At 46.1% G+C, this 27640-nt stretch overlaps 2 protein-coding genes across 2 annotated transcripts in view; both read left to right on the top strand.

Annotated features, from left to right (window-relative positions):
* Positions 1 to 6801, top strand: part of LOC144892984 (U3 small nucleolar RNA-associated protein 15 homolog) — a 33067-nt gene extending 26266 nt beyond the window's left edge. The window contains exons 5-6 of the mRNA XM_078782144.1: positions 4391 to 4586; positions 6314 to 6801. Of these exons, the coding sequence (XP_078638270.1) occupies positions 4391 to 4433 (43 nt within the window). The 3' untranslated portion in view covers positions 4434 to 4586; positions 6314 to 6801. The remainder of the gene's footprint in view (positions 1 to 4390; positions 4587 to 6313) is intronic.
* LOC144893082 (unconventional myosin-IXb-like) lies at positions 6785 to 26190 on the top strand. Its single transcript, XM_078782719.1, has 7 exons — positions 6785 to 6799; positions 15678 to 15827; positions 18583 to 18705; positions 22162 to 22242; positions 25334 to 25444; positions 25709 to 25831; positions 26035 to 26190. The coding sequence occupies exons 1-7, from the start codon at positions 6785 to 6787 to the stop codon at positions 26188 to 26190; spliced, it is 759 nt and encodes a 252-aa protein (XP_078638845.1).
* Positions 26191 to 27640: the final 1450 nt, after the last annotated feature.

Here is a 27640-nt window from a genome sequence, read left to right as displayed (position 1 = left end):
GGTATTGGAAAGGGTGTTGGAGAGGAGGATAATTAAGAAAGTGAAGATTGGCGAAATGCAGTTTGGATTTATTCCAGGAAGAGGAATGACAGACGTGCTTTTTATTGAGGCAGTTGCAGGAGAAGTATATGGAGAAGAGGAAGAAGTTGTTTCTTGGGTTTGTTGATCTGGAGAAAGCATTTGATAGGGTTCCACGCGAAGCAGTGACATGGGCATTGAGGAAGTTAGGAGTGGAGGAATGGTTGATCAGAGTAGTGATGGCAATGTACGAGAGAGCGCACACAGCTGTAAGGACGAAGGATGGGAACAGTGGTGAGTTTGAGGTGAAGGTGGGAGTGCACCAGGGGTCGGTACTAAGTCCACTGCTATTTGTAGCTGTGATGGAGGTACTGGCTCGGAACGTAAAGGAGGGTTTACCGTGGGAGTTGTTGTGTGCAGATGATCTGGTGTTGATTGTGGAAAGTATGGATGGACTGAAGGAGAAGATGAACAAGTGGAAGGAATGTATGGAGACAAAAGGTCTGAAGGTGAATATCAGAAAAACGAAGGTGATGGTAAGTGGTAAAGCATGTGGTGAGGTGGAAAGAACTGGGAAGTGGCCATGTGCTGTGTGCAGGAAGGGTGTCGGAGTGAACTCCATTCAATGTACAATGTGCGCTGAGTGGGTTCATCAAAAATGTAGTGGTCTGAGAGGGTCATTAATCAGTGTGGCAGCTACATTCAAGTGTTAGGTGTGCACAGAGGGAACTGCAGATGGAGGAAATGTTGAGTTGGATCTTGAAGACGGCATGAAGCTGGAAGGTGTGAAAACATTTTGCTACCGAGGAGACATGCTGAATGGAGAAGGTGGGTCAGACTCTGCAACGGTTGTTTGAGTGAGATGTGCATGGAAGAAGTTTCGGGAACTGAGTGGAGTGCTGACGAGGAGGGGAGTGTCGTTGAAGTTGAAGGGAAAGGTGTATGCTGCATGTGTGAGAAGTGTTATAATTTATGGGAGCGAGACATGGGTAATGAATGTAGAGCAGAAACGAAGGCTGGAAAGGGTGGAAATGCGAATGGTTCGGTGGATGTGCGGAGCATCGTTGAGAGAGAGAGGAAGACAAATGATGAATTGCGAAAGATGATGGGAATAGAGCCTGTGATGGATGCTGTGAAGAGAAACAGGTTGAGATGGTTTGGTCCACCAATCCACTATCCACTTCTGCATCTCCCCTTAACAAGGGGAGATGCAGAAAATAGGGCAAAATAGAGAAGATTGTCATGGGGCCCGCAAGGCTAACCCCCACTCTGGCAGGAAAAATGGCCTTAAAATGCCTGTTGTGTTGTTGTTGTATATCAGGTTATTGAATGGATCAGAACCTGCATGATATTATAACATGTTAGATCAGGTTATTGAAAGGACAATACTATGCATGACCTTATAACATGTTTGATCAGGTCGTTGAAAGGATCAGAACATGCGTATTATAACATGTTCGATCAGGTCATTGAAAGGATCCGAACATGCATGATATTACAACATGTTATATCAGGTCAGGTTATTGAAAGGATAACACCGTGCATGACCTTATTACCATGTTAGATCAGGTAATTTAAAGGAGCAGAACATGCATGACATTGTAACATGTTAGATCAGGTTATGTAAAGGATCAGAACATGCATGACATAACATGTTAGATCAGCTCATTGAAAGGATCACAACATGCATGACATGACATGTTAGATCAGGTCATTGAAAGGATAAAAATATGCATGACATAACATGTTAGATCAGGTCATTGAAATGATCAGTCTGTACCTCACACTTCTAAATTCCCGAAAGTAATATTTACTTCCGTGAACTCCATGGCAACAGCAGGACGAGTCGTGTTATTTACCCTTGGGGGTTATATAGACAGCAGTAGATCTATGATCAGGAGCGATCGTCGACGTGATATGCATGGACTAATGTCCAGATTTCTCCAAATTTATTTCAGTTATTTGTCAAACAGCATTATCGACCATTTAAAAAGGTAATCAAACGTGTTTGTGGTTTACAATATTTTTACTTCTTGTAGAAGCCGTTGCTCCCTCGGAAACACCATCATAACTTTAAGCTATTTATGCATGTTATCACTGCAGGAAAAATGCCTTGGGGAAGTCGGACATTATTAGTATTAATATTGTTTTGTAACAACATTATTAATATGCGATTTTCATTCATTTTGTTATTAAAAGTGTCTTTGGAAAAATGCCACGATAAATCTTCTCCTTTGGAAAAACGCCACGATAAAGCTAATTTAAATTGATTGACACCTCAACATGAAACCTCATTGACATCTCGGGGGAGAAAACCCCCTTGGGGAGGGGGGCAAATGAATGCGCTACAACCTTCATTGTGTAACCCTTAGTCATCCTGTCAAGTTTGGTTGAGATTGGATGTAAGTAACGATGGAATGTATCGCAGTCAAAAAATCATCAGACAGACACCAAATGGCTTATTTTAGTATGATTTTTATCTGCGACATGTCTATCACAGGTCTACAAAAGTTTGTGTTGTTGGTGGTCGTGTTGTTGTTGTTGTTTGTGGTGGTGTTGTTGGGGTTTTTGTTGGGTTGCGTTTCGCCAATTTCTAAAACCATTGGCTTTGTTTGGTTTGAGTATTATTCATGAGGGGCCCGGAAAAATCTAATCATACGTCAAATAATAGTAAGGTTTAATCAAGCCCATCAGAACGCATGGTAATCAAGCTTTACATTATGTTACGTAATCAAGTGTTACGCTAAGCAAATTACTAAAAAAAATAGCGTTACGTAATTTCTGAACAACCCCATTTTGGGGTTCAGCAATCCGTGACCATGTGACTAATCGGCTCGTTCTTATGTAACCACGGGGAGGCTGACATAGATAAGACGTGTTGAGTTAATTATGTAATAGTGCATTAAATGTGTGTTTCCCAATCACGCTGTGTTACGCTAAGAAAATTACTAAAAAAAATAGCATTACGTAATTTCTGAACGACCCCATTTTGGGTTTCAGCAATCCGTGACCATGCTACAGGTCAGCTCGTTCTTATGTAACCACGGGGAGGCTGACATAGATAAGACGTGTTGAGTTAATTATTTAACAGTGCATTAAATGTGTTTCCCAATCACACGGTTCATCTTTTAAGTGTTTTCAATGCACTTTTTCCATTCGGCCCATTATTGGATTTTGTCGTGGGTTGTGACCTTGCTTTTTTTTTTTTGTTGTGTTTTGCATTTTTGTAATGTATTTTTTTTGTTACCTCAGCATTAATTTCTACCCTGGGTCAACAGCCCCTCCTGCACATGACGATAATACTAATTTTTAAACTTTCAAAGAAATGGCAGCCAAACTATGATGAATTTTCGAAATTTGCTCGAATGAGAAATTCCACAAGGTATAATTGCAAATTTAAATTATTACCTTGTGACATACTGTAAAGTACAGGGTGTCTCAAAATACATGGAACCCATGTCACTGCTAATAATTCTGCCAATATTAATGTTCTTGTTCTTTTTTTTCAAATTTGAAGAGAGGAGACCATAACAACTAATAATTATCAATCAAAATGCCTTAGACAAAGGAGGAAAAAATATTTTCGAGTGTGTCTAAGGCGCAAAGGCGGTCATTTGGAACATGTGCTCTAATAAATGTAACCTTTGAGCTAGAGACCTCAAATCTTCAGTTTTTTTATTGTTATCATATCAGATTCCAGGAAATGTAATCTTTTTTGGAGTTTCTTGTCTGAGTAATAAATTATTATCATGTTAATGGGTTCCATCTATTTTGAGACACCCTGTACTTGCTTGTCTTTCACGTGGATCTAACCTTCGCCCTTTTTGTGGTCAATAATTTTGGCGAAAGTTAAGTCCAGTCGATAAATATTCCTAATTAGTGAATCGAAGTTAGACATGTTAGTCGTTAGATGTGCAAAAGTTACACACCACAAAACAACTTTAAAAGAAAATCCACTCAATACAATTCGCATAAACAATAGGTACTTTACAGTATTGTCACTGCCTGTGTTAGTCTTGTGCAAGAAGTGGCCATTTTTTCCGAATTGCACCATTCTGTATAAACTTCACAAACCCATATCCGTGGGAGTGAAAAGTTTTGTTTCACTTGCTGTGTTTACTGCATTTGATCTTAGAAATAACTTCCAGGTGTTCCCAGGTCATGAAAACCAACCTGTATTGCAGACACTTTCTCTTGCAAACCCATCAGGAGGAAGACTTGTGTAATGACATGTAACCAGATGTCCTGGTTAAATAAGTGTCCATTATATGGATGATAACCTCAGTTTGCAATGTTACAAAGTAGATCGTGATTGTTTATTTTATGTGCTGGAGTAAAACGTACTGCAAAGTACCCTTTTTGCCTTTTGCAGGACTTCCGTGAGAAGAACATGGACCACATGCGTCCAGATGTGATCGCCCTGCTTAGAAGCAGTCGTAACTGGTTTGTACGAGGCCTTATCAGTATCGATCCGGTGGCCCTTTTCCGCTGGGCAACGATCCGAGCCTTTTTTCAGGCAGTCAGTAGATTCCGAGCAGCTGGGAGGCACCAGAAGGAGAGACGTGCCGGTAAGGATTGTCAGACATAAATGTCATGTAAATAAAGAAAGTTGCAAAAAAAAAAAGACTTCCAGAATAAGATCATTATAGTTGTTTTTATATTACGTTTCTTCTGTTTCTTCTGGCATCTAGACTGATGCTAGCACTAGATGGTTAATATTCAGATGCTAGTTGTGCAATGCAACATCACTCAATTGCATGAGGCAGATGTAATACCCATGTGATTGGTTGAAATGTGAGGTGGATGCAATATACATCAATGGGAATAACAGGGTTTGGTTCCATATAATTCATAACATATATCAATTGGAATTACATGGTTCAGTTCCATATACTTCCACACGGTTCTGCAAAAAGCTGATGTCACATTTTACATTATGTGGAATTTGTCCGAGTACATGCTAGTCAATGATATTATTCCACCAAAAAACAGCAATAAAAGCAGGAAGTAGTGGAACAAAATGTGATTAAGCATTCGCTGGAGAAAAATAAGAAGAGGAAGATGTCAGTTTCCCATTGACTGGCATGAAACTCCAATGTGAAGTGAATATCCTACACAGTAGCCCAAACATTTCATTTGCACGTAATGTACAGTGCATAAAGAAAGTATTCAGACCCCTTCACTTTTTTCACATTTTGTTATGTTGCGGAAGCCTCTCCTCGGTGAAAAACACATGAAAGCCCGCTTGGAGTTTGCAAAAAAGCACCTAAAGGACTCTCAGACTGTGAGAAACAAGATTCTGTGGTCTGATGAAACCAAGCTTGAACTGTTTGGCTTCCGTCTGGCCACTCTGCCATAAAGCCCAGATCGGTGGAGTGTTGCAGTGATGGGTGTCCTTCTCGGAGTTTCTCCCATCTCCACACGGGATCTCTGGAGCTCAGCCAGAGTGACCATCGGGTTCTTGGTCACCTCTCTTACCAAGGCCCTTCTCCCCCGATTGCTCAGTTTGGCCGGGCGGCCAACTCTAGGAAGAGTCCTGGTTGTTCCAAACTTCTTCCATTTAAGAATTATGGAGGCCACTGTGCTATTGGGAACCTTCAATGCAGCAGAATTTTTTTTTGTAGGCTTCCCCAGATCTGTGCCTCGACACAATCCTGTCTCTGAGCTCTGCAGGCAGTTACATGAACCTCATGGCTTGGTTTTTGCTCTGACATGCATTGTCAGCTGTGAGACCTTATATAGACAGGTGTGTGCCTTTCCCAATCATGTCCAATCAATTGAATTTACCACAGGTGGACTCCAATCAAGGTGGAGAAACATCTCAAAGATGATGAAGAGAAATGGGAGGCACCTGAGCTAAATTTCAAGTGTCATAGCAAAGGGTCTGAATACTTATGTAAATGTGATATTTCAGTTTTTCTTTTTAATAAATTTGCAAAACGTTCTAAAATCCTGTTTTCTCTTTGTCATTATGGGGTATTGAGTGTGGATTGATGAGGAAAAGTGAATTTAAACAATTTCAGTATAAGGCTGCAACATAACAAAATGTGAAAAAAGTGAAGGGGTCTGAATACTTTCTGAATGTACTGTATTTAAATACAATATGAGGAGACGAAGTCAAGTACTGTTCCGCTGTATAGTCGAAAGCTATAAGGTGGCACATTGTATAAAAAGCACATGATTGATTTCCGTGTTTGGTAGCTTGATGTTCAAGATTCCTATGTTGCCAATGCAAACAAGTTGTTCACAGTTTATTGTTCTTCTGCAGACATGTGTTACTCATTTGTTTCTGCAGCAGAGCCCATGAAACGCAACGCCGGACCTACACAGACCCAAGTAGCAACCAAAGGCTTCAGCTTCCTCATGCATCCCGTGCACCAGAGGAGTTTGCAAGTCCTGCAGCGTTACCGCGAGAGCCACAACAGTGAGAAGATTGCTCTAATTGAATTTTGTGTTGTGCCTGCTCTCTGCAGTATTATGCTTCAAAGTTTTCCAACACAAGTGTTAGTAATACTTACTTCCTTCTTATCGACGCTTCTTGTGGTTTATTTTTAAATTTTAAATTTAAATTCACTGCAAGGTCTTGCTTTGCATTAAATTCAGTAATCTTCTTTATCTCTTTGTAATTAACGGGTGCGTCATGCACTCATCTTTACTATCGAGCAAAAGAGATACATAACAGGTCCGTTAAGCATTATCGAATTATAATTAACTTGTTTCTGGTCATTTAAAACAGGTGTCCCATAAGCTAATAAAGGTATAATACATGTCCAGCCATAAGGTAAATTATGTTGTTTTGGTCACCTCTTCTGCTAATTAAAGGTGGCTACATTAGACAGATTGCTGCATAATCAGGGTGATTTGCACAGATTATTACCCTCACCAGAGGAGAGGGTATCGCATTTGGGTCCGTTTGTTAGTTGGCAAAAAAACATTTTTTGGACAATTATGTAGATCACTCGTGTGTGTGTGTGTGTGTGTGTGTGTGTGTGTGTGTGTGTGTGTGTGTGTGTGTGTGTGTGTGTGTGTGTGTGTGTGTGTGTGTGTGTGTGTGTGTGTGTGTGTGTGTGCGTGCTCACTTATACTTGCCTACAGGTCACAATTTTAAACCGATCTTCATGAAACTTCACCAAATGGTAGAGGTTGTGGTCCAACAGAATCGTATTTATTTTTTAGGTCAAAAGGTCAACATAGGCCAGAGGTCAACCACTTTTCTTCAAATTTCTAAAATCCTCAATATTCATCCAATTGACCTGAAATTTGAATAGGATTTACATATCAGCTAACTGAATTCAACCATCGACTGTTTTTGAGATCAACCTAGGCCAAAAGGTCAACATGGGCCAAAAGGTTGAACAACCTTTACAAATTGCTAAAATCCTCAGTTTTCATTTGATTGACTTGAAATGTAAATAGGATTTTCACATCAGCTAACTGAATTCAACAACCAACTATTTTTGAGGTCAACATAGGCCAAAGGTCAAACTCGGCCAAAGGTCAACGACTGTTTTCAAACTTCTAAAATCCTCAGTTTTCATCCGACTCCAACGGGGGTCGGGCCACTGGCGGTGGATGGTCCACGTCGAGGTGGGCCGGCTTGAGGCGGTCCACAGAAACGTGGTCAGGAGTACCGCCGATGTCCAGGGTTAAGTGCTTCACCCCGGTCTCCAGCACGCGGAAAGGCCCGTCGTACGGGGGCCGCAGTGGTGTCCGGTGGGCATCGTGGCGGACGAAGACGTACTCCGCCGTGCGAAGCTCCGGGGCGACGTGCGTCGGTGGGTGCCCGTGGCGTGCCGTTGGCACCGGGGCGAACCTCTGGGCGGTCTCCTGCAGAGCGGACCGCTGCTGTGCCGCGGACCATGGTGCCGTGGAGTCGGGTAGGAATTCGCCCGGCAACCGGAGCGGTTGCCCGAAGACCAACTCCGCCGCGGATGCGCGCAGGTCATCCTTGGGCGCCGTCCGGAGGCCCAGCAGGACCCAGGGGAGCCTGTCGACCCAGCCGCCATCGCGGAGGGTGGCCCGGAGCGCGGCCTTCAATGAGCGGTGGAATCGCTCGCACAGGCCGTTAGCCTGGGGGTGGTAGGCCGTGGTTCGGTGCAGCCGGACCCCGAGCCCCCGCGCGACCGACCCCCAGAGCTCCGAGGTGAACTGGGGGCCGCGGTCGGACGAGATGTCTAAGGGGGCACCGAACCGGGCGACCCAGGTGGCGATGAACGCCTGCGCGAAGTCCGCCGCCGTCGTCGACGCCAAGGGCACGGCCTCCGGCCACCGGGTGGTGCGGTCCACCATGGTGAGGACGTGGGTGAAACCCCGTGAGGGGGGCAGAGGTCCCACCAGGTCCACGTGGACATGGTCAAACCGGCGTTCCGGCACCGTAAACGGGGCCAATGGGGCCTGGGTGTGCCGGTGCACTTTGGCGCGCTGGCACGCGAGGCACGTCCTGGCCCAGCCACGGACGGCCTTCCGGAGGCCATGCCAGACGAATTTGTCGGCGATCAACCTCTGGGAGGCCCTCGTGCCCGGGTGGGACAGGCCGTGGATGGCGTCAAACACCTGGCGCTGCCAGCCCGCGGGCACGATGGGGCGAGGCCGCCCGAGGGAGACGTCGCACAAGAGGGCCGCGCCCGCGCCGTCGAACGGCACCTCGGTGACGCGGAGGCCCGTGACGGCGGTCCGCAAGGCCTGGACGTCGGGGTCAGCGGCCTGGTCCGCTGCCATCCGGGCATAGTCAATGCCGAGGTGGACTGCGTGGGCGACGGCCCGGGAAAGGCAATCCGCCACCGGGTTGTCCTTCCCCGCGACGTGCCGGATGTCCGTTGTGTACTCGGACACGGCCGAGAGGTGACGCTGCTGCCGGCCCGACCATGGCTCGGTGACCTTGCCCATCGCGAAGACCAGCAGCTTGTGGTCGACGAAGGCCGTGAACGCACGGCCCTCGAGCAGATGGCGGAAGTGCCTGACCGCCAAGTGAAGCCCGAGCAACTCGCGGTCGAAGGTACTGTAACGGTGTTCGAGCGGGCGAAGCTGCTGGCTAAAGAACGCCAGCGGTTGCCAAGCTCCACGCACCCATTGCTCGTGCACTGCGCCCACCGCGTAGTCCGAGGCGTCGGTGAGGGCGATCGGTGCATCGGGCGCCGGGTGCGCGAGCATGGTGGCGTTAGCCATGGCGAGCTTCGCGCCCGTGAACGCCGCGTCCATCTGCTCGGTCCAGGTAACGTCACCTTTGACCGGCTTACCTCGGAGAGCTTCGTGCAGGGGGCGCAGGAGCTGGGCGATACGGGGCAGGAACCGATGGTAAAAGTTCACCATGCCCAGGAACTCCTGCAGCCCCCTGATCGTGCGGGGGCGCGGAAACCCCTTCACCGCCTCCACCTTGGCCAGCAGGGGGACGGCTCCGTGCCTGGTGACGCGGTGCCCCAAAAAATCGATTTCGGCGACGCCGAACCGGCACTTTGCGGGGTTCACAATCAGGCCATGCTGGCCCAGGCGTTCGAAGAGCGTGCGGAGGTGGTGTAGGTGCTCTTCGCGGGACGCGCTGGCGACGAGGATATCGTCCAGGTAGACGTATACAAAATCCAAGTCACGCAGGACGCTGTCCATCAGCCGCTGGAACGCCTGAGCCGCATTCTTCAAACCGAAGGGCATCCGCAGTAATTCGAAGAGTCCGAATGGCATGATGACCGCCGTCTTCGGGATGTCCTCCGGCCTGACGGGGACCTGATGGTAGCCGCGTATGAGGTCCACCTTCGAGAAGAAGGACATGCCCGCCAAACGGGCGGAAAAGTCCTGAATGTGGGGGACGGGGGTAGCGGTCGGGGGTGGTGGCGTCATTGAGACGGCGATAGTCCCCGCACGGTCGCCATCCCCCGCCGGGCTTCGGCACGATGTGCAGTGGCGATGCCCAAGCACTCTCCGAGCGCCGAACGATGCCGAGTCGCTCCAGGGTAGCGAACGCCGCTTTTGCTACCGCTAGCTTCGTCGGCTCGAGGCGGCGTGCCCGGGCGTAGACCGGTGGCCCGATGGTGGGGATGTGATGGGCCACCCCGTGCTTGACGGCCCCCGCCGAGAAGGTGGGCCGCGTGAGGGCCAGGAAGCTGGCGAGGAGGCGGGTGAATTCGTCCGCTGCCGGAAGCGTACAGATCAACGTGGCCGGAACCGAACCGTTCGGCAAGCCGCTCGGTGAGCCGCTCAGTGAGCTGCTCGATGAGCTGGGCAGTGCACAAGCAAGCGAGCTGAACGTCTCGGCCTGGACAAGACGTCTGTGCTTTATGTCGACCAGGAGCCCATTTGCGCACAGGAAGTCCGCGCCAAGCAATGCCATGGGCACGTTGGCCGTGACGAACGACCATCGGAAAACCTGCCCTCCGAACCGCAGAGAGAGGCAGCGTTTTCCGTACGTACGGATGGGCGTCCCGTTCGCGGCAAGCAGCGCGGGGCCCCCGCCCGCGGTGTGCTTGTCTGACGTATCGGCAGGAACGACACTCACCTGCGCTCCCGTGTCGCACAGGTAACGGCGCCCGGATAAGGTGTCCGTTATGAACAGTAGGCTGTTCGAACGGCCGGCGCTCATTGCCACTATCGAGTGCCGGCCCGGGCGTTTCCCGACCTGTCGAAGGAGCACGGCGGATGACACTGTCGAGCCTCGTGGCCGAACCTGGCGTGGAACCGGCACCAGGTGGTGGAGCTGGAGGAGCGCGGCTGGCTCCTCCAGGCTGGTGGAGCCGGCGGTTTTCCCCACGGTGGCGGTTTTCTCCGCGGTGATGGGCGGGGCGTGGCGGCGGCCACGAGGTGTGCATCGGCATCAGCCTCGGGATCCACGAGGTGTGCAGCAGCATCAGCCTCGAGATCCACGACGGCCGCACCGACTCTCGCCCACGTGTCCGAAGCCGCAAAGTACTTGTCTGCCTCGGCGGCCAGTGCTCGGGGTTCCGTTATCACGGTCCCGGCCAACGCGAGGCGGACCTGTGCTGGTAGTTGGCGACGGAAAAGCGCCCGGAATAGAGAACCAGGGGCTTCGTCGCCCAACAGCGACAGCATATGGTCCATTCGGACCGATGGGCGCGTGTCGCCGAGCTCGGGGAGATCCAGGAGGTGGTCGGCCCGTACGTCCTCCGTGAGGCCGAACGTGGCTAGGAGTAGCCGTTTGAGCGCCTCGTACTTGTGGCCGTCCGGTGGGTGGCGAAGGACGGACACAACTCGAGCGGCCCTGCCGGGCCCGAGGGAGGCGACCACGTGGCAGTAGCGCTTCTACATGGGCTTCAGCTTGGACGAACCAAACTTCGGCCTGGGCCTCCCAAAATTCGGGAAGTTTGACCGACATCGCGTTGTTTGCCATTGCAATGGCGTCGTGTTCGGAAGGATCGCTACGGCAGATCCAACGTCGAGGTCACCAAATGAAGCGCGGTGCTGCGCGCGGTAAGGCTTACGAAAGGAGCAAGCGGACAACTCGGTTCATACAAAAGAGTCTTTATTCAAAGCACTCAAACTGCAGCACTGCGCTGCTCGGGGCTGCGCGCCCCGTGTATATCCTGAGGCCACGCCTCTCTCCCCGGCGTGGCCCACCCCCACTTGGTGTGCGGGGTGATGTCACCACGTCAGTGCTTTCGTGTCCGCCACAATGATGTCATCAGTGCCTTCATTATGACATCCTGATTAGACAAGTATAACACTTGATCTGATCAGTTTGAAATTTCTTGAACATGATCTCCACAAAAATGATATGGGAGAATTAAATTGATGCCATCATTGGTCACATGTTTCGGCAGCCATATTGAATTGAACATAAATCTACATTGTCAATAAACCACACAAACACAGCAGCTAATAAACACCCCACAAAATACACCACACAAACACGTCCTGGCGAGTGTCTGCAATATCTGATTGCTCTTTCTTGTTTCACCTTCATAAGAAACGGACTATTGAATTAAGTTTTTTTCCCCCTTTGCTTGCATAAAATTTGCATGAAATAATTTCTTAATGTGTTTCTTTCATCTCTCCAAGTAGACCAGAAGAACTTTCAAAGGGCAATATCTGCTGGCTCCTCCATAGACTCAGGGACATCCTGCAGGTGAGGGCAAATTCGTAGTAAAAATCGTCTTTGTGTGTAATCATAATCTCCTTCCAAGCCTTACCCCAAGGCATTTGATATAGTTGGTGGTGTCTGAGCCAGATTGTTTATCATGCCAATTTTATCTTTCCAGCACAAGTGGTGAGTTTCGAAGATGTTTGAGCAGTGAGGAGCAGTCACCAACTGGTCAATTTTTAAGTCAAGGTTCCGAGGAAGACGTCTTCTTATTCCCTTCATCTAGTCGTCAACGAGATCGGACCACAAGCGTATTACTGTAAGACTCTTTAACAGTATTTATGTACTTCCTAGGAATGGAGTTAGATTTTTGATGAATCTAGCTTTGGAAAGTATGGTAAATGTTGTTGAAAATATAACATGTCACCAAATGATTGCATTGGTTGAAATAGTCTTACAAAACAAGTATTTATCATTTAATAAATAATTGCCTTCAAAATAGAATTGTACCGACTCCCACAGTACGCCTCAACCTCTCCTTTCAACTTGTGATTGCAGTACAAACAAGTCAGGAGACGACGATGGTTCACGAGCGAGCAGTATTCAATGACAAAGTACGGACTAGAACCGAAATAGGTCCGGACTGGGGGTCGGGGGCACACGTGGCAGGTGTCGGACCCCAACATGCGGTGTACATGCCTATTTACAAAGGGCCCCAATGCGCTGCGTGCACAGGCCTTTAAGAGCCAGCTGTATGTAATTGTGTGTGGTGCTGGCCTGGAAATGTCAAAACGAAGGTTACTGACCTTGAAATGAGATAGAAAATAATGTATAATCAGTTATGAGGTTAGTTAGCTACACAATACTGAAAATTCGGTTTGATTCAGACAACTTTGAAAATTTGACCTTTGTGACCTTCAAAGGTCAAAGGTCGAAGATTCTGAAATTTGTTGTAAAACTTGTATTTCATGATGTATGTGATAATATAAGATCATGTATGACATTTCACCCTATCAGGAAGCGAACAATAATAAAACCATCAAAAATCGACTTTTCTAAATTTCGTGACCTTGTGACCTTGACCTTGGGGCGAAAATGAAAAATCGAGCTCTGTGGGGCTGGACACATGACATTGGCCTAACCAAATATCGAAACCCCTGTCAGATTCCACCAACTCCCTCGAAGAAGATGTAGCTTGAACTCGATTACCCCCTAAAAAGACGTCTTTTTGGGCGTGGCTCCGCCCACAATGGGCGCAATACGCCCACTCTAGGTAGTTTGAAATTTCCCACTCTAGGCAGAGAGGGGACACAACTAGATCATGATATCAACCTCCCACCCAAGTTTCATCAAGAACGGATGATATCATCGGGTAGTTATGCTGCGGACAGACAGACACACAGACACACACCCATGACGAATATAGTGGTCACTCTGTTTGATAACTCGTGAACCAATAATGTAGTCCTGAGGAGCATGTAGTCGATTTCAATGATGCATTTTGTCCCAATTAAGAGCACGATGATGTAGGGCATTTAAATTTTTTTTTTAGGCAGAGAATAGGCCTCTTGCTGACTGCTCCAAAGCCTTATTGGTTTCCAGGTCCCAGTGGTGAACCCGCGTTCCAGGTGACTATCCGGGCATGAAAGCCAACTTGCTATTCTTTGGAGATGCACTCCACCCGTTGATGGACCATTTTCTTTCAACCAAATTTCTTGGGACACTAGTTGAGATTTTTGACATCAGCAAATTTGAATGAATGATCTTATGAGCATTCTCATAGGAAATTGCACTATTTGCAGCCAACTTCCAGGAGCTTTCCACCAGTTGATTAATACTATCTTCCCGACTTTGGCAATTTTTCTCAGTGGTTGTTGGTATTGTGAAACAGATGGTTGCCCTCAGTATCTCAGTGGTTGCTGGTTGCTGGTTGCTGACAAGCTGTCTCGAAAATAACCCTGTGCCAACATCCATACCACTTTAACTCCATACTATATGTGGGAGCACTGTTTTTTTTTTGTTTTTTTTTGTATACAAGATCGAGGCTCGTTTAAGAGCTAGCACATCAAACACATATCAGCACATAAAACACAAAAAACATAAACGGGCACGTAAAAGAATAAGGGGTGGGGGAGACAATATGGAGAGAGAGAGAGAGAGGGAAGCGCACAAGCACAACAATAGAGAACAGGGACATCAGGAGATCTGTTCGAAGGGAGCAGGCCGGGGGGGGTGGGGGGGGGGAGGGAAGGGGTACATGGCATAAAACAAATTGACACTACAAGGAATTTCAGAAATGAAGTCGGGATTGAAAGATGTGGTTTTGGGGTGTATTAACGGGGGTAGAAAATATCAAGGTTTTGGATGGGAGAAGATAAGAGATGGTGGTAAACAGCTGTTTTAAATACCTGGAGGGAGGAGTGGGATTGAAGAGAGAGTGTGGGAGTTTGTTCCAGAGGTGGGAGAAAAGAGAAATGAAAGTGAAGGTGAGCAGAGAGTCTTGATTTTGGCAGTTTAACCAGAAGAGGGTTTCTGGCAGTTCTTTTGCATCCTGCAGGAATATTTGTGGGACACAGCACAGACAGAGCTGGGGGAGCTAGGCCAGAGAGGAGTCGGTAGAAGACAAAAAGACCATCAAACCTGCCTGTGGTGAGAGAGTGAACGACCCTCAGAATCAGCTTCATCGCGGGAGATACCAACGATCCTGAAAGCTTTGGTTTCTACAGCGTGAAGCCGAGCTAGGTGTTAGGCAGGAGCACCAGCTCAAGAGTGTAGAGCAGTATTCCATTGAGCTACGGATGAAAGCCTTGTATGTGGTGAGGAGCTCAGGTGTGCCAAGGAATGACTTCGCACGACGGAGGATGCTCAGTCGGCGACTGGCTTTGGAGGCCAGTTTGGAAATGTGGTTTTCCCAGGAAAGATCATGGCAGATAGTGAGACCCAGAGCAGTAGATAGAGGGAGTTTGGTCAACCCGGTTTCAACTGGTCTGCCCTATGATTGGTTAAGCGCTGTCATGTGATTCACAGGCGCCATGTTGTTACCCAACCTCCATAACTAGCAGAACGTGCATCGCATTGCATGCATTCGCTTCGTTTTTCATCAGTCAAAAAAAAAAAGCGGTGCTGTTCGGCATATGGTTGTTCTAATCGTTCAGACAGGGGAAAATCAATGCACCATTTTCCCCGCAACCCAGAACGAAGGAAAATTTGGGAGATAAAGGTTCTACGAGAAGGCTGGAAACCAAACGACAAGTCTTTCTTGTGCGAAGTAAGTGTCCATGCTTCTCACAGACTCAGTCTTACGTAACACTAACTAACAAAGTAAATTGCAAGCCACATGCTTCGGTCAATACACCTGGATATGCTCTGGCCTACGCTATCAGAGTTGATCTCATTTGGGCAGACTGGGGGCTAGGCCTAGGGTCTAGTCCAAGATAGATTAGGCCTACCCAGGAAGCGGTAAGGCTAGCCTAGTCCAGTCGACAATTAGGAACATACATTAGGATCAACCCGTAAATGTGAGTTAAACAGGATTTTTAACCCAAATCTCGTGCCTGTATTTGGCTCAGCAATAGTGACACACAGTGCACACACCCTACTAAAAGATAGTCTATGTCTTTCTTTTTCTTTGCAGGATCGTTTCGACGAGACACAATATGAGTGTCACAGGGCCGATGACCTGAGGAAGCTCAAGCCAAATGCTATTCCAACTAAGTTCCAACTAAGACTTGCCAGCCTGCCATGGGCTGAAGCGCAGTCTCTTAATGAAATTCTTCACTACGAGGTTACACTTTTATGCGAGGAAACAGGGGAAGATGCGTAAAGATAAACTAACTAAATCGAAGTTAAGTGGAGCACTAGGAAGCAAGAGTATGGCAATGCGAGAAGTTGTAAAAAAAATTGCGATAATTTAAGGGCATATAACATATAAACTACAAGGAGCCCTCAGCAAGTGGACATAGCATAGAAAATTAATACATGGAATTCAAATACATGTTTAAATGTGTGTACATGTACTTGCTTTGTGTGTACATTCATGAAGCAGTAATGATACTTTAGCAGTTCAACTAACTGTGTGCAATCGGATGTACCATTCATTCTTTCTTTTGTAGATCATCTCACCAACATTGTGCAACTAAAGTGTCAAGTTAATCTGAACATAAATTTGTAAGCTTCCTTGTAGCACAATCAATAATCAGTATGACTTCGAAGATGCAAGAGGAGAGGCAAGAGAGTGAGAAAGAGTGAATATGAAATTGTGAGAGAGGGGAAGGGAGGCACTGGAGGAGGAAAGGTGCCGACATAGGGAAGGGAGAATTGTATTAAAGACAGAAGAGTGTAAGGAAATAGGAAGAAAGGGATTTTGAGGAGTAAAAATGAGAGGAAAAGGGGAATGCATTTAAGGAAAAAGAGAGTAGGAAGAGAGCAAGTACATAGATGAGGTAGAGACCTAATCATGTATAAGTTGACTCGTGAATTGAACGAATCTTCATCACTTCAGATATACCAGCAGAAAGTACAGAGTGAACGCTACACATAGTCAGTCATTAAGCACGCAAAGGGATATCGATGAATTAACATTAAAAAATAATTAATTCCATCCAATATAGACATAATGGATGTAGCAAGGAGATTTTTATTCTTCAAACGAAAGAAGTGAAGCCCAGCAATTCAACGACCCTCGTTTGGGATGACTGAATGTGAAACAAACAAAAGCTTAATACACTGTAAATGAAAAATAATGGGTCGGTGAAATTCCAACAAATCTAATCGATACTTGTACGTACATTTGTGTAACAGGGACAGGATTCGCAACTGACTAAACAATGTATGAAACTCAGGAACATAAAAATAAACCCATCCCTAATAGCGGTAAGTTGCATGCACGCTTGCACTTGACCTTGGGTAACAACATGGCGCCTATTGTTTAGTTGGCCAAACTCTCTCTATCTACAGCTCTGGTGAGACCCAAAAGCTTGAATAAGCTGGTTCAATAGTCACAGCCTTGGCCGTGAAAAGCCCAGAATGAAGCTGGACCAGTGTAAACACATCCACCTGAACTGATGATTTAGAGGCCTGAGACTGTCAGGATCACCTAAATCCAGGATCACTGCTCACCTCTATACATTCGTTCTTTATGTTTTTCCTGTCTGCGGAATCAATTTCCACATTCTCTTCAATGTCATTCTTCCCTCAGGGTCTTCATAGACAGCTGTTCACCACCATCTTAGATCCTCCCCAATCCAAAACAATGATCTTTTTGACCTTTGTTAACATCCCAACATCCACCTCAATCCCTCCTTCCAAATTTTCAGTTTCCCCTCTTGAGAGTTAGCTTCTGTATCCATCTTGTCCAGGCCATACATCCTCTCCTGCCCCCATTCCACCCCACACCCATTGTTTGTCCAAGTCTCCCTCTATCTTGGTCTTCAACTCTGCTGTTGGTGTTCTGTCCCTTTTGTCCTGATGCGTCCTGATCCGCTCAGTGTACTAGTACTAGATCACACGAGCCCTCGACGATGTATTAAAAAAACAATGAAGCTTCATTGAGTTTTAATGGGTTTGACGAGCTTAATCAAGGTTCCGGTAGCTCCAATCAGGTTTCTCAACGCTCAGATTTTGAGGATTCTTTGAGAGGAGAGGTGATAACTCTTTGTTTTCTCGGCACTCTTTTGTGTTAGAGATCAGCAGCGCTTTAATTATGATTTTAAAGTGCCCAGAATTAGTAGAAAATGTAATAGAAACGAAAATATCACTTGTGACTTGGGCCTAAATTTGACTTCACAACTCGATTAGCAATGGTGAATATATTCGTAGAAGCAATATTGCACATGCATGTTGAGAAATACTCGTATTTATCCACACGTTTCACTGAAGATCATATGTTCTCTCCTTTTCATTTCCAGGCGAAACCGAGGCCAGGCTAAGCTGCGGATTAATCTTCCAAAGGTTCGTGAAGCAGAAGGTGTGACGTTCCTTCTTTTTACTTACTTTCCTGGTCCCAGATGAATGTTGTTTGTGACATGGCCTCATGAAATAGTGAGGAATCTTGAATATTTTGTGTATTGCTTTGGTCAATGGAGTACGGACTGCCTTTCCACAAAGAAAGACTCCATGGCCGCGTATTTGTCACACAATACACTGCTGCTCTACTAGCAAACCACCAGTTGACATCTTTCACTCACATCCCTATTAGGAGAAGAATAGCAACTGCCTTTTCTCTAATGAGATGTAAAATTGGATTTAACAAACTTAAAGATATTTTTTGTGGTGGACATGATGGCCTAGAGATATGTACACTCACCTCTGAGCCATCTAGCATGGCTTTGAATCTCTGCCCCTCTACAAACTGTCATCTTGTTGTCTCGCAGGCAGGACAAGGCCTCAGTTTGTGCAGTGTCCATCGGATAGACGTTAAACTGGTCGTCCCGTCTGCCAACATGAGCTAGCGGATGTTAAAGATCCCACATTGTCCATGGTGTAATTATGACGAAATGACCTGATTTCTTTTCCCTTACCCCCCCAACCCTCCCAAACAGCACCTCCTTGATGTGCGCTCTCTGAAGCACATTGCGAACCAGACCTTACATGACCACACTACGAAGTCGCTGCTGCATTTGCACACCAAGAAAAGGCCTCCAAGCATCAGTGCTCAGTTTCAGGTGACTATTCCCCACACTTGCCATTAATTGATCAAATTGATCTGTTTGGATTTTTTTTCAGTCTTTCTTAAAATTTGGCTTTATTATTTTGAGTCTTGTAAATCTAATTATTTACATTATCTGAAATACACTATATAGGTTATCTGCCAAGAAGGCATAAATTGTGTTATCTACCCCATCTATATCAACTTTGATTTTCATTGCTGTAATGTATATTTTAATGAGCTAGATCGATTTTCATGTGCATGTGAAGCCATTTCCGTTTGCTTGATTATTGTCATGGCAATGAGCCTGTACACAATCTTAAATGGCAGCAAAGGAGCAAGGAGTGAGTACGCAAGTAAGCAATGGTACGTGTTCAACGATGATATCTGCAAATCCCAAAATTGTTCTTAAAATGCGAAGGTACTCAGCTTAGAACATGACATTACCACTTGCTGATGCCATTACCATCTGGTGCAGCTGAGTTGTACTCATGGATGTGGGTTTGTAATGAATTATTGGGTGGGGTTAATTGAATGAGTGTGTCAGGGCATATATTGGGTGAACCACGACTTATGGAAAGCAGAGGTTAGGGAAAAGGTCGGGAAAGGACAAAGGTCGGGAAAAGTGTCCCATGACATCCATGAGACATTTCTGCACAGGATATGTCTCCATGGTGTCAATAATATTGCATATATCTTAAATTACATTCTTTGTATGACTACCAGGTGCTGAATTATATCTATCATGTATATATGTGGAAATCAATGGCACGGTCTTCAAGCAGCCATCAATCATCTGGACTGGTCTCCCATCTCTACCATCTCTGACATCAACTCATCCTGGGAATTCTTCCAAAGTAAATTGCTCTCTCTCATGCACAGATTTATCCCATCTCGTCTTCAGTTGTCATACCCTTCCTCCCGTCCATGGTACACGGAATCTTGTGGTGAGGCTGTTGCCCAGAAACAACTTGCCTTCGTCTCCTGGAAAGCAAATCCAACGGAAGGAAATCTCATTTCCTTTCACAAAGCCCGAAACAAGTGTGTGTCCACCCTCAGGAGAGCCAGGAAACAATATCTCTCCGTTCTCAAGACCGAACTCTCTTATCTGTCTCCCTCTTCCAAATCCTGGTGGCGTCTGGTCAAATCCGTTTCTGGTGTTTGTTCCCCCTCCATCCCCTCCCTTACCTCAAACGGCTACACAGCTGACTCCGCACGTGAAAAAGCTGAATGCCTCAACTCTGTGTTTGCCTCTAAATCTTGTGTCCCAAACCCATCCCTCTCTGTACCCACCATACCCAGTCGTACCCTGCTGCTCCTGGACTCCGTGTCCTTTCCTCCTGACAAGGTGGAAAAGTTTCTGTCAACCCTCGACTCTGATTCTGCAACTGGACCCGACGGCATCAGCCCACGGGTCCTAAAATCCTGCTCTGCTGCTCTATCGCACCCTCTCTCTGTTCTCTTCACCCTCTCTTTTGCTCAAGGTCAACTGCCATCTGCTTGGAAATCAGCCAACATCACCGCTTTGCACAAAAAAGGTGCAAAAACAGATCCTAGCAACTACAGACCAATCAGCCTTCTCCCAATTATCAGCAAAGTCATGGAATCCATCATTGCTTCTGATATGAAATCTTTCCTCTTCTCCAATGGCTTGATCTCTGATCATCAATTTGGTTTCAGACCAGGTCACTCTACTCTGGACATGCTGCTTCTGCTGTCTCAACAATGGATGGAGGTCCTCAATGCCAAACAGGAAATTAGAGCTGTCTCCCTCGACATATCACGTGCCTTCGACACGGTCTGGCACCCCGCTCTGCTCACCAAACTCTCCTCCTTTGGTATCCATGGAAATCTCCACGCATGGCTGGCGGACTTCCTCTCTAGTCGTCGTCAACGTGTGGCCCTGAATGGGTTTCTCTCATCTCCTCTTCCTGTTCAGGCTGGAGTTCCCCAAGGCAGTGTTCTGGGCCCCGTGCTTTTTCTGGTCTTCATCAATGATCTCTCTGACTCTCTCGAAAATCCTCTCTATCTCTTTGCTGATGACTCCACTCTCTGCCGCTCCATTCCTCATCCCTCAGATCGGCAGTCTGCTGCCTCCTCACTCTCTGAAGACCTGGACAAAATCACAGACTGGTCAAACAAGTGGAACATGTCTTTCAATCCTGACAAATCTCACACTCTTACTATGTCTCTCCGAAAAGATCGACTGGACAACCCTCCCATCTACTTTCTCAACAATCCTCTCCAAGAAGTTCTGTCGCTCAAGATTTTGGGTCTCACTATCTGCCATGATCTTTCTTGGGAAAACCACATTTCCAAGCTGGCCTCCAAAGCCAGTCGCCGACTGGGCATCCTCCGTCGTGCGAAGTCCTTCCTCGGCACACCTGAGCTCCTCACCACATACAAGGCTTTCATCCGCAGCTCAATGGAATACTGTTCTCCCCTATGGGCCGGTGCTCCTGCCTCACACCTAGCTCGGCTTCACGCTGTTGAAACCAAAGCTTTCAGAATTATTGGAATCTCCTGCGATGAAGCTATCTCTGAGGGCCTTTCACTCACTCACCGCAGGCAGGTAGGTGGTCTTTCTGTCTTCTACCGACTCCTCTCCGGCCTTGCACCCCCAGCTCTCTCTGTGCTCTGTCCCCCAAATATTCCTACAGGTCGCACAAGATCTGCCAGCAACCCTCTGATGGTTAAACTGCCGAAATCTCGGCTCTCCGCTCACCTTCACTCTTTCATTCCTCTTTTCTCCCGCCTCTGGAACAAACTCCCTCACTCCCTTCAATCCCACTCCTCCCTCCAGGTCTTTAAAACAGCTGTTCACCACCATCTCTTATCTTCCCCCATCCAAAACCTTGATCTTTTCTACCCCCGCTAATTCACCCCAGATCCACCTTGTTTGAAATTCCAACTTCTTTCCTGGAAGTCCTGGCAGTGTCCATATGTTTTATACCTCTCCCACTGCCCCCTTCCCACGCCCCCCCCCCCAAAGCCCTCGCCCTCTCTCAGATCTCTCGATGTCTCCATGTCTCTCGGTCCCTGCTCTCAAATGTTGTGTTTGTGTCCTTCCCCCTCTCTCCCCATCTTGTCTACCGCTCCCTATGTTATATGTTTTATGTGTCGGTTTGTCTTTCTGTGTGATTAATGTTCGCTCTTTCACGAGCCTCGATATTGTATACAAAAAAAAAAAAAAAAAAAAAAAAAAACAACAACAATGGCAAAAGAAGATTTTTTTTTTTACTCCTCCCTTCTCCAATGTCAACTTCATATGTGCTTCATATTGTGTAATATGTTATGATTTAGTGAGTCTGATAATGATTGTACCAGTCAGCATCAGTTGTGCTGATGTCAACGATTTAATACGAATGCTGTGCGAATCCAGGAATGCACAGAGAATCTATGATGCTGTTCATGAATTCACTCAAAAGTGGAACCAAGATGCTAATTGTTGAATCATTTCCACCATGCGTAGGCCTCACTCAATAAGCTTTTGGAGATGCTGAGACATGCCAAACCTTACTTCATAAGGTGCCTCCGTTCCAACAGTAAGAAGGTGTGTCCCCACAGGGTTACTGAAGCTTCTTTATTTTGTCAGTATAAGGATGCTGTGTTAGTATGCGTTTGTGGGTGGGGTGGGTGTGGGTTGGAATGGACTTCTTTGGAGGAGCGCAAAGGGAGTGTTGTGAGGGGCCATATCATCAACATTCTTTCCATATGGTATTTACATGGAACTTGATTGAAAATGAAAAATATATTTTGAACATCTCGTGGAGATGGAGAACATTTTAAACATATAGTATTTATTGCTTGCAGGATGGCCTTGAGGTATGCACACTCGCCTCCAGGCCGTCTAGCTTGGGTTTGAATCCCGAACAAGCTATGAACTCTCATCCTGGTGTTTCACAGGCAGGGTGATTCATCAATGTGGGTGCTGTCCCTCAGATGGACATTAAAATGTGCATCCTGTTTGCCATCATTAGTGGGTGGACATTAAAGATCCCACGTTGTCCTTCATGAAGAGTAGGTGAGCTCTCACCGGCACCCTGAACAAATTCCGAATTCCCGTCTTGACTTCCTGAGTTGGCGTGGTGACCAGACCAGGATTGCAGCCTAGAAATTACTTCGGCAACAACAACGCTCTATATAGGGCATGATACAAGATGATGATTATGATAAGTGTATATAATTAGTAATAAAGTATTTTTCTCATTAATTGTGTATACTTACATATAGAACTAGAATGGCGCTCTTCAACGTCATGCCGTCGACCGATATGCCTACGCCCACATTATTACATCATTATACATACTTGTACCAAGTTTGATTTAAATCCCTTCAGCCGTTCTCAAGTTATAAACATATTACATACTCTGACCTCTAACCTTTGACCATGTGACCCCAAAATCTAATCATTTCATCTATACCTGCACCAAGTTTGACTTGGATCCCTTCATGCCAAAAAGTTTGGGAACCACTGCTCTAAAGAAATAAAAATAATTTGATGGAACATGGCAGGATGACATAAATGAAGAATCCTGGATGAGCAAAAGAGGCAATAAAAAATGAATACACTTAACGACGGATAATAAGAGCCCAGCACACCATGAGCACCACTCTCATTCACACACACAACAGACCAGTATTTGTGCGCATGCCGCCACGAGGTGGCAGTACAATTAAGCCACTGACATGCAGCCTGAGGTCTTCCTCTATGACAGGTAGGCAAGGGTGAGCAGGAACGGCACAACCATGTATTCCCTTGCAATTTCAGGCTGAAGGCACCAAAAAGGAGCAAAGCCAACAAATGCCAACATGCACAGAATCCCCAGCACTCCTGGTTTTATACTTATCCCGCATCTTCCTTTGGGGCCATGCTCTGTGGCATCGTGAAATAATGGCGGCCCCACACCAATTGTAGCAAACAATCCAGCCCGTCATTGGCGTGTCCGCCGAGGGTGCCATTACACATGTGTGCCCATGGCCAGGGGAGTCAAAAGATGGGTTAGGGGAGTCGCTGCCTCGGGACCTGGGGTCCGGTGAGGGGCCCGAGCTTCTGTAATTTTTTAAAACAGTACAGTGTAACCCTTCATCGGCTCATCCTCATTTCCTCATCATTACATTTCAACCCAGAAACTGATTTTGCTTTCCTTGGCTTTCTTGCTGGAAACAAAACAACATTTACCATTGTTAATGGTACAGTTTCCAACTTTACAGAACATGGTTATAAACCAGAAATGTGCATTACAAAGAAATGGGTTTGTGTCCTCTTTGTCCAAAAAAATTAATAAATTGTAAACCTACACGAGCACACAGGCCAAAAACCTTTCTCCTGACTATTATCCCTCCCCCCCCACCCCCATCCCCATACCCCATTAATGTAACAATATACTATACAACAACAACAACAACATGCATTTTAAGGCCATTTTCCCTGCTAGAGCGGGGGTTAGCCTTGCGGTCCCCATGACAATCTTCTCCATATTGCCCTATTTTCTGCATCTCTCCTTGTTAACCCCCTTGTCCGCATTTCTTCTTCCACCATCTTTAGCCACGTCTTTCTCGGTCTTCCCCGTCCTCTACTTCCTTCTTCATTCATTTCCATCACTCTTCTCAACCAGTCACTTTCATCCTTCCTCAACACATGACCAAACCATCTCAACCTGTTCCTCTTCACAGCATCAATCACAGGCTCTATTCCCATCATCTTTCGCAATTCATCATTTGTCTTCCTCTCTCTCAACGATACTCCGCACATCCACCGAACCATTCGCATTTCCATCCTTTCCAGCCTTCGTTGCTGCTCTACATTCATGACCCATGTCTCGCTCCCATAAATCATAACCATAACAATCATAACAATCCCATAAATCATAAATCATAATCAATCATAACCAATAACACTTCTCACACATGCAGCATACACCTTTCCCTTCAGCTTCAACGACACTCCCCTCCTCATCAGCACGCCACTCAGTTCCCGAAACTTCTTCCATGCACATCTCACTCGAGCAACCGTTGCCGAGTCTGATCCACCTTCTCCATTCAGCATGTCTCCGAGGTAGCAAAATGTTTTCACACCTTCCAGCTTCACGCCGTCTCCAAGATCCAACTCAACATTTCCTCCATCTGCAGCTCCCTCTGTGCACACCTTACATTTGAATGTAGCTGCCACACTGGTTAATGACCCTCTCAGACCACTACATTTTTGATGAACCCACTCAGCGCACATTGTACATTGAATGGAGTTCACTCCGACACCCTTCCTGCACACAGCACAGGGCCACTTCCCAGTTCTTTCCACCTCACCACATGCTTTACCACTTGCCATGTAACAATATACGATGTACAACAGATTTCCAACACCACGAGCTAAGTGCTCAGAAGTGAATGCCAAACAGGCCAATACTTGTGGATATATTTGTAGACTATATGTTATTCCTTCCCTGCTGTATTCAAAAATGAATGCAACATAAGCACGTATATCTAACCAGTAGGTGAGGCTCAGGTCTGACATTTCAATCACTGAGTGATCTTCATCTTTGATTGGACAGGAATCATGCACCACGTGGTAAGTATCTTTGGTCCCTCATTCATTTGGCATCGTCACACAGCATTGGTGATTTATGTTTATCTCTTGTCCACAGGATCCGATGGGCTTTGATCATGATCTTGTGCTGCGTCAGCTTCGATATACAGACATGCTGGAGACTGTTCGCATCACACGTTCTGGGTACAGTACCAAGTACTCATTTCAAGTGAGTACCAAGCCTGGAAGCCTGTCATCACTGCTCGCAGTTCTTGTTTATTCTGTTGCAGTTTGTGAACTACATCCCTTATTTCTAATATTTTGCAGCATTGCTATTTTGCAGTGCAATTATTTGCATAGGCAACGAGCAACTCTTTAAACTATCTTTACAAAAGACGTGCTGCATTCCAAGCGTCCATATTTGAGAAGCTTCAGTAAGGCTTTCCGAGTGGTTGTATTATTGTCTCTTTCCTCATTTGCTTTGACTCTGCAGGCCTTTAAGGAGAAGTTTGGATTACTGTTACCCAGCGACGCAGAGGCAACCGGAGAGGAAATAGCCACCCTCCTGAAAAACTTGCATATTGATCCAGACAACCACCAGATCGGCAAAAGCAAGGTGTGCACAATTTTTATTTCTGTTTGTCGTGCTCCAACTACTTTGAGGTTATACAAGCTCAAGTTGGAGAAAAGGGTGGAAAGTTGACTCATTTGATGTGAGGAATAAAAAGGAAAAGGGGCTATTCATGTATGACTTACATACTCTCCCATCTACCCACTTCTCCATCATTATATGCACGAATCTGAACCACCCTACATCAGGTATTCCTGCGAGAGAAAGAGCGCTTGCAACTGTTTAATGTGCTCCACAATGAGGTTCTCCAGCGAATCTGCCTTATCCAGTCATGGTACCGAGCCACAGCAGCACGTCGCCTTTTTCTTCGTCAACGTCAAGCCATCCAATGCCTGCAGGTCTGATATTGCCCTCTTTGCAGATCATGTATTCTTATACATTTAAGGAGGAATCACTTGAGAATTAACCAGACTTATTTTAACCCTATGTAATTGATGCATGATCAGCAGCTACCATTTCTTGGAGTAGCATGACCAGTAAAAACATTTGTAAGTGACTGTTTTGTGCTGGCAATTAAGGATAACTAGGGCATGCCCGTACTATATATACAGTGAACCCTCGTTTATCGCGGGGGTTACGTTCCAGAACCCCCCGCGATAAACGAAAATCCGCGAAGTAGCGACCATATATATATATTTTTTTAATATATATTTTAAAGCATTATGAACTCCCCACACTCTTATTAACCTTTCCCATACTCTTATAAACACTTCCTATACTCTTAAACACTTTTTACACTCTTAAACATACGTAATTTTAACAACATATAAAATTCTAATGGGTACTCACCATTGAAGATACTGTAGCTACCTATGGGTTCCCCAAGCAAGACCAGCATCAGAATCTCCTTGCTCCAGCCGGTGACGTCACCGGCGGGGATTCCCGGCGCGAGAGTGGCTGGTCACGTGACCGCTAAAGCGTGCCGCGCTTTGCGGGTATAATCAGCTACACCTGTTGATCACGTGACCACCGATTCACCGAAGCACGCCACGCTTGAGAGGCTTGGCTTTCGGTTTCTGGTTGTGCTTTATAATGCAGCCCGATAAATGGGCTTTTCAGTGTTCCCGAGTTGGTTTTGAGAATAAATATCTTCTCGGACGAGTTTGTGTCTTGCCCGTCATTTCGTCCGTATCAAGCAAGAGCCCCGGCTCTTCAATACTACAACTTGCGTGATGAAGATGATGATGAATTAGCTGTGCAGTACTGATGACGATGAAGGTGATGACGATGATGAATGTACTGGCGTTTTCCATACGCACGACTCTTTGTCTACCCTTCTACTGTACACTATGTACAGTATTTTATTTCTTGTAATATGTTTTAAATACTGTATTTTTCTTATTTCTTTACGTTTTTTAATTTTTTAGGCTAGAAAATGCTTATTTTACCACAAAAATATTTAAAATAATAGTATATAAAAATACATTTATACTGCAAAATCCCACGATATAGCGAAAAATCAGCGATATAATTTTACATATACTAGCGAGAAAAAACCGCGATGTACCGAATCCGCGAAAAGTGAACCGCGATATAGCGAGGGATGACTGTATATCTAAAAGTATATCCCCCCCCCCCCCTCTATTTACATGCAATGGTTTGGTCCAAAGCGAACGGCTTGCGAGTACGGTGACAATCCCCCCCCCCCTCTATTTACATGAAATGGTTTGGTCCAAAGCGAACGGCTTGCGAGTACGGTGACAATCCCCCCCCCTCTATTTACATGAAATGGTTTGGTCCAAAGCTAACGACTTGCGGAGTTTGGTAAAGAAATCGCCATCGCGTGCACAAATG

The sequence above is a fragment of the Myxine glutinosa genome, chromosome 7, assembly GCF_964187855.1.
Source record: "Myxine glutinosa chromosome 7, kmMyxGlut1.1, whole genome shotgun sequence".
NCBI classification, from domain to species: domain Eukaryota; kingdom Metazoa; phylum Chordata; class Myxini; order Myxiniformes; family Myxinidae; genus Myxine; species Myxine glutinosa.
This window is presented reverse-complemented; position numbering and strand designations above follow the sequence as displayed.

Coding starts and splice junctions, on each gene's coding strand:
- LOC144893082 (XM_078782719.1), top strand. Junction 22,243..25,333: donor TCCGTTCCAACAGTAAGAAG/GTGTGTCCCCAC, acceptor TCTTGTCCACAG/GATCCGATGGGCTTTGATCA. Junction 25,832..26,034: donor ACCAGATCGGCAAAAGCAAG/GTGTGCACAATT, acceptor ACCCTACATCAG/GTATTCCTGCGAGAGAAAGA.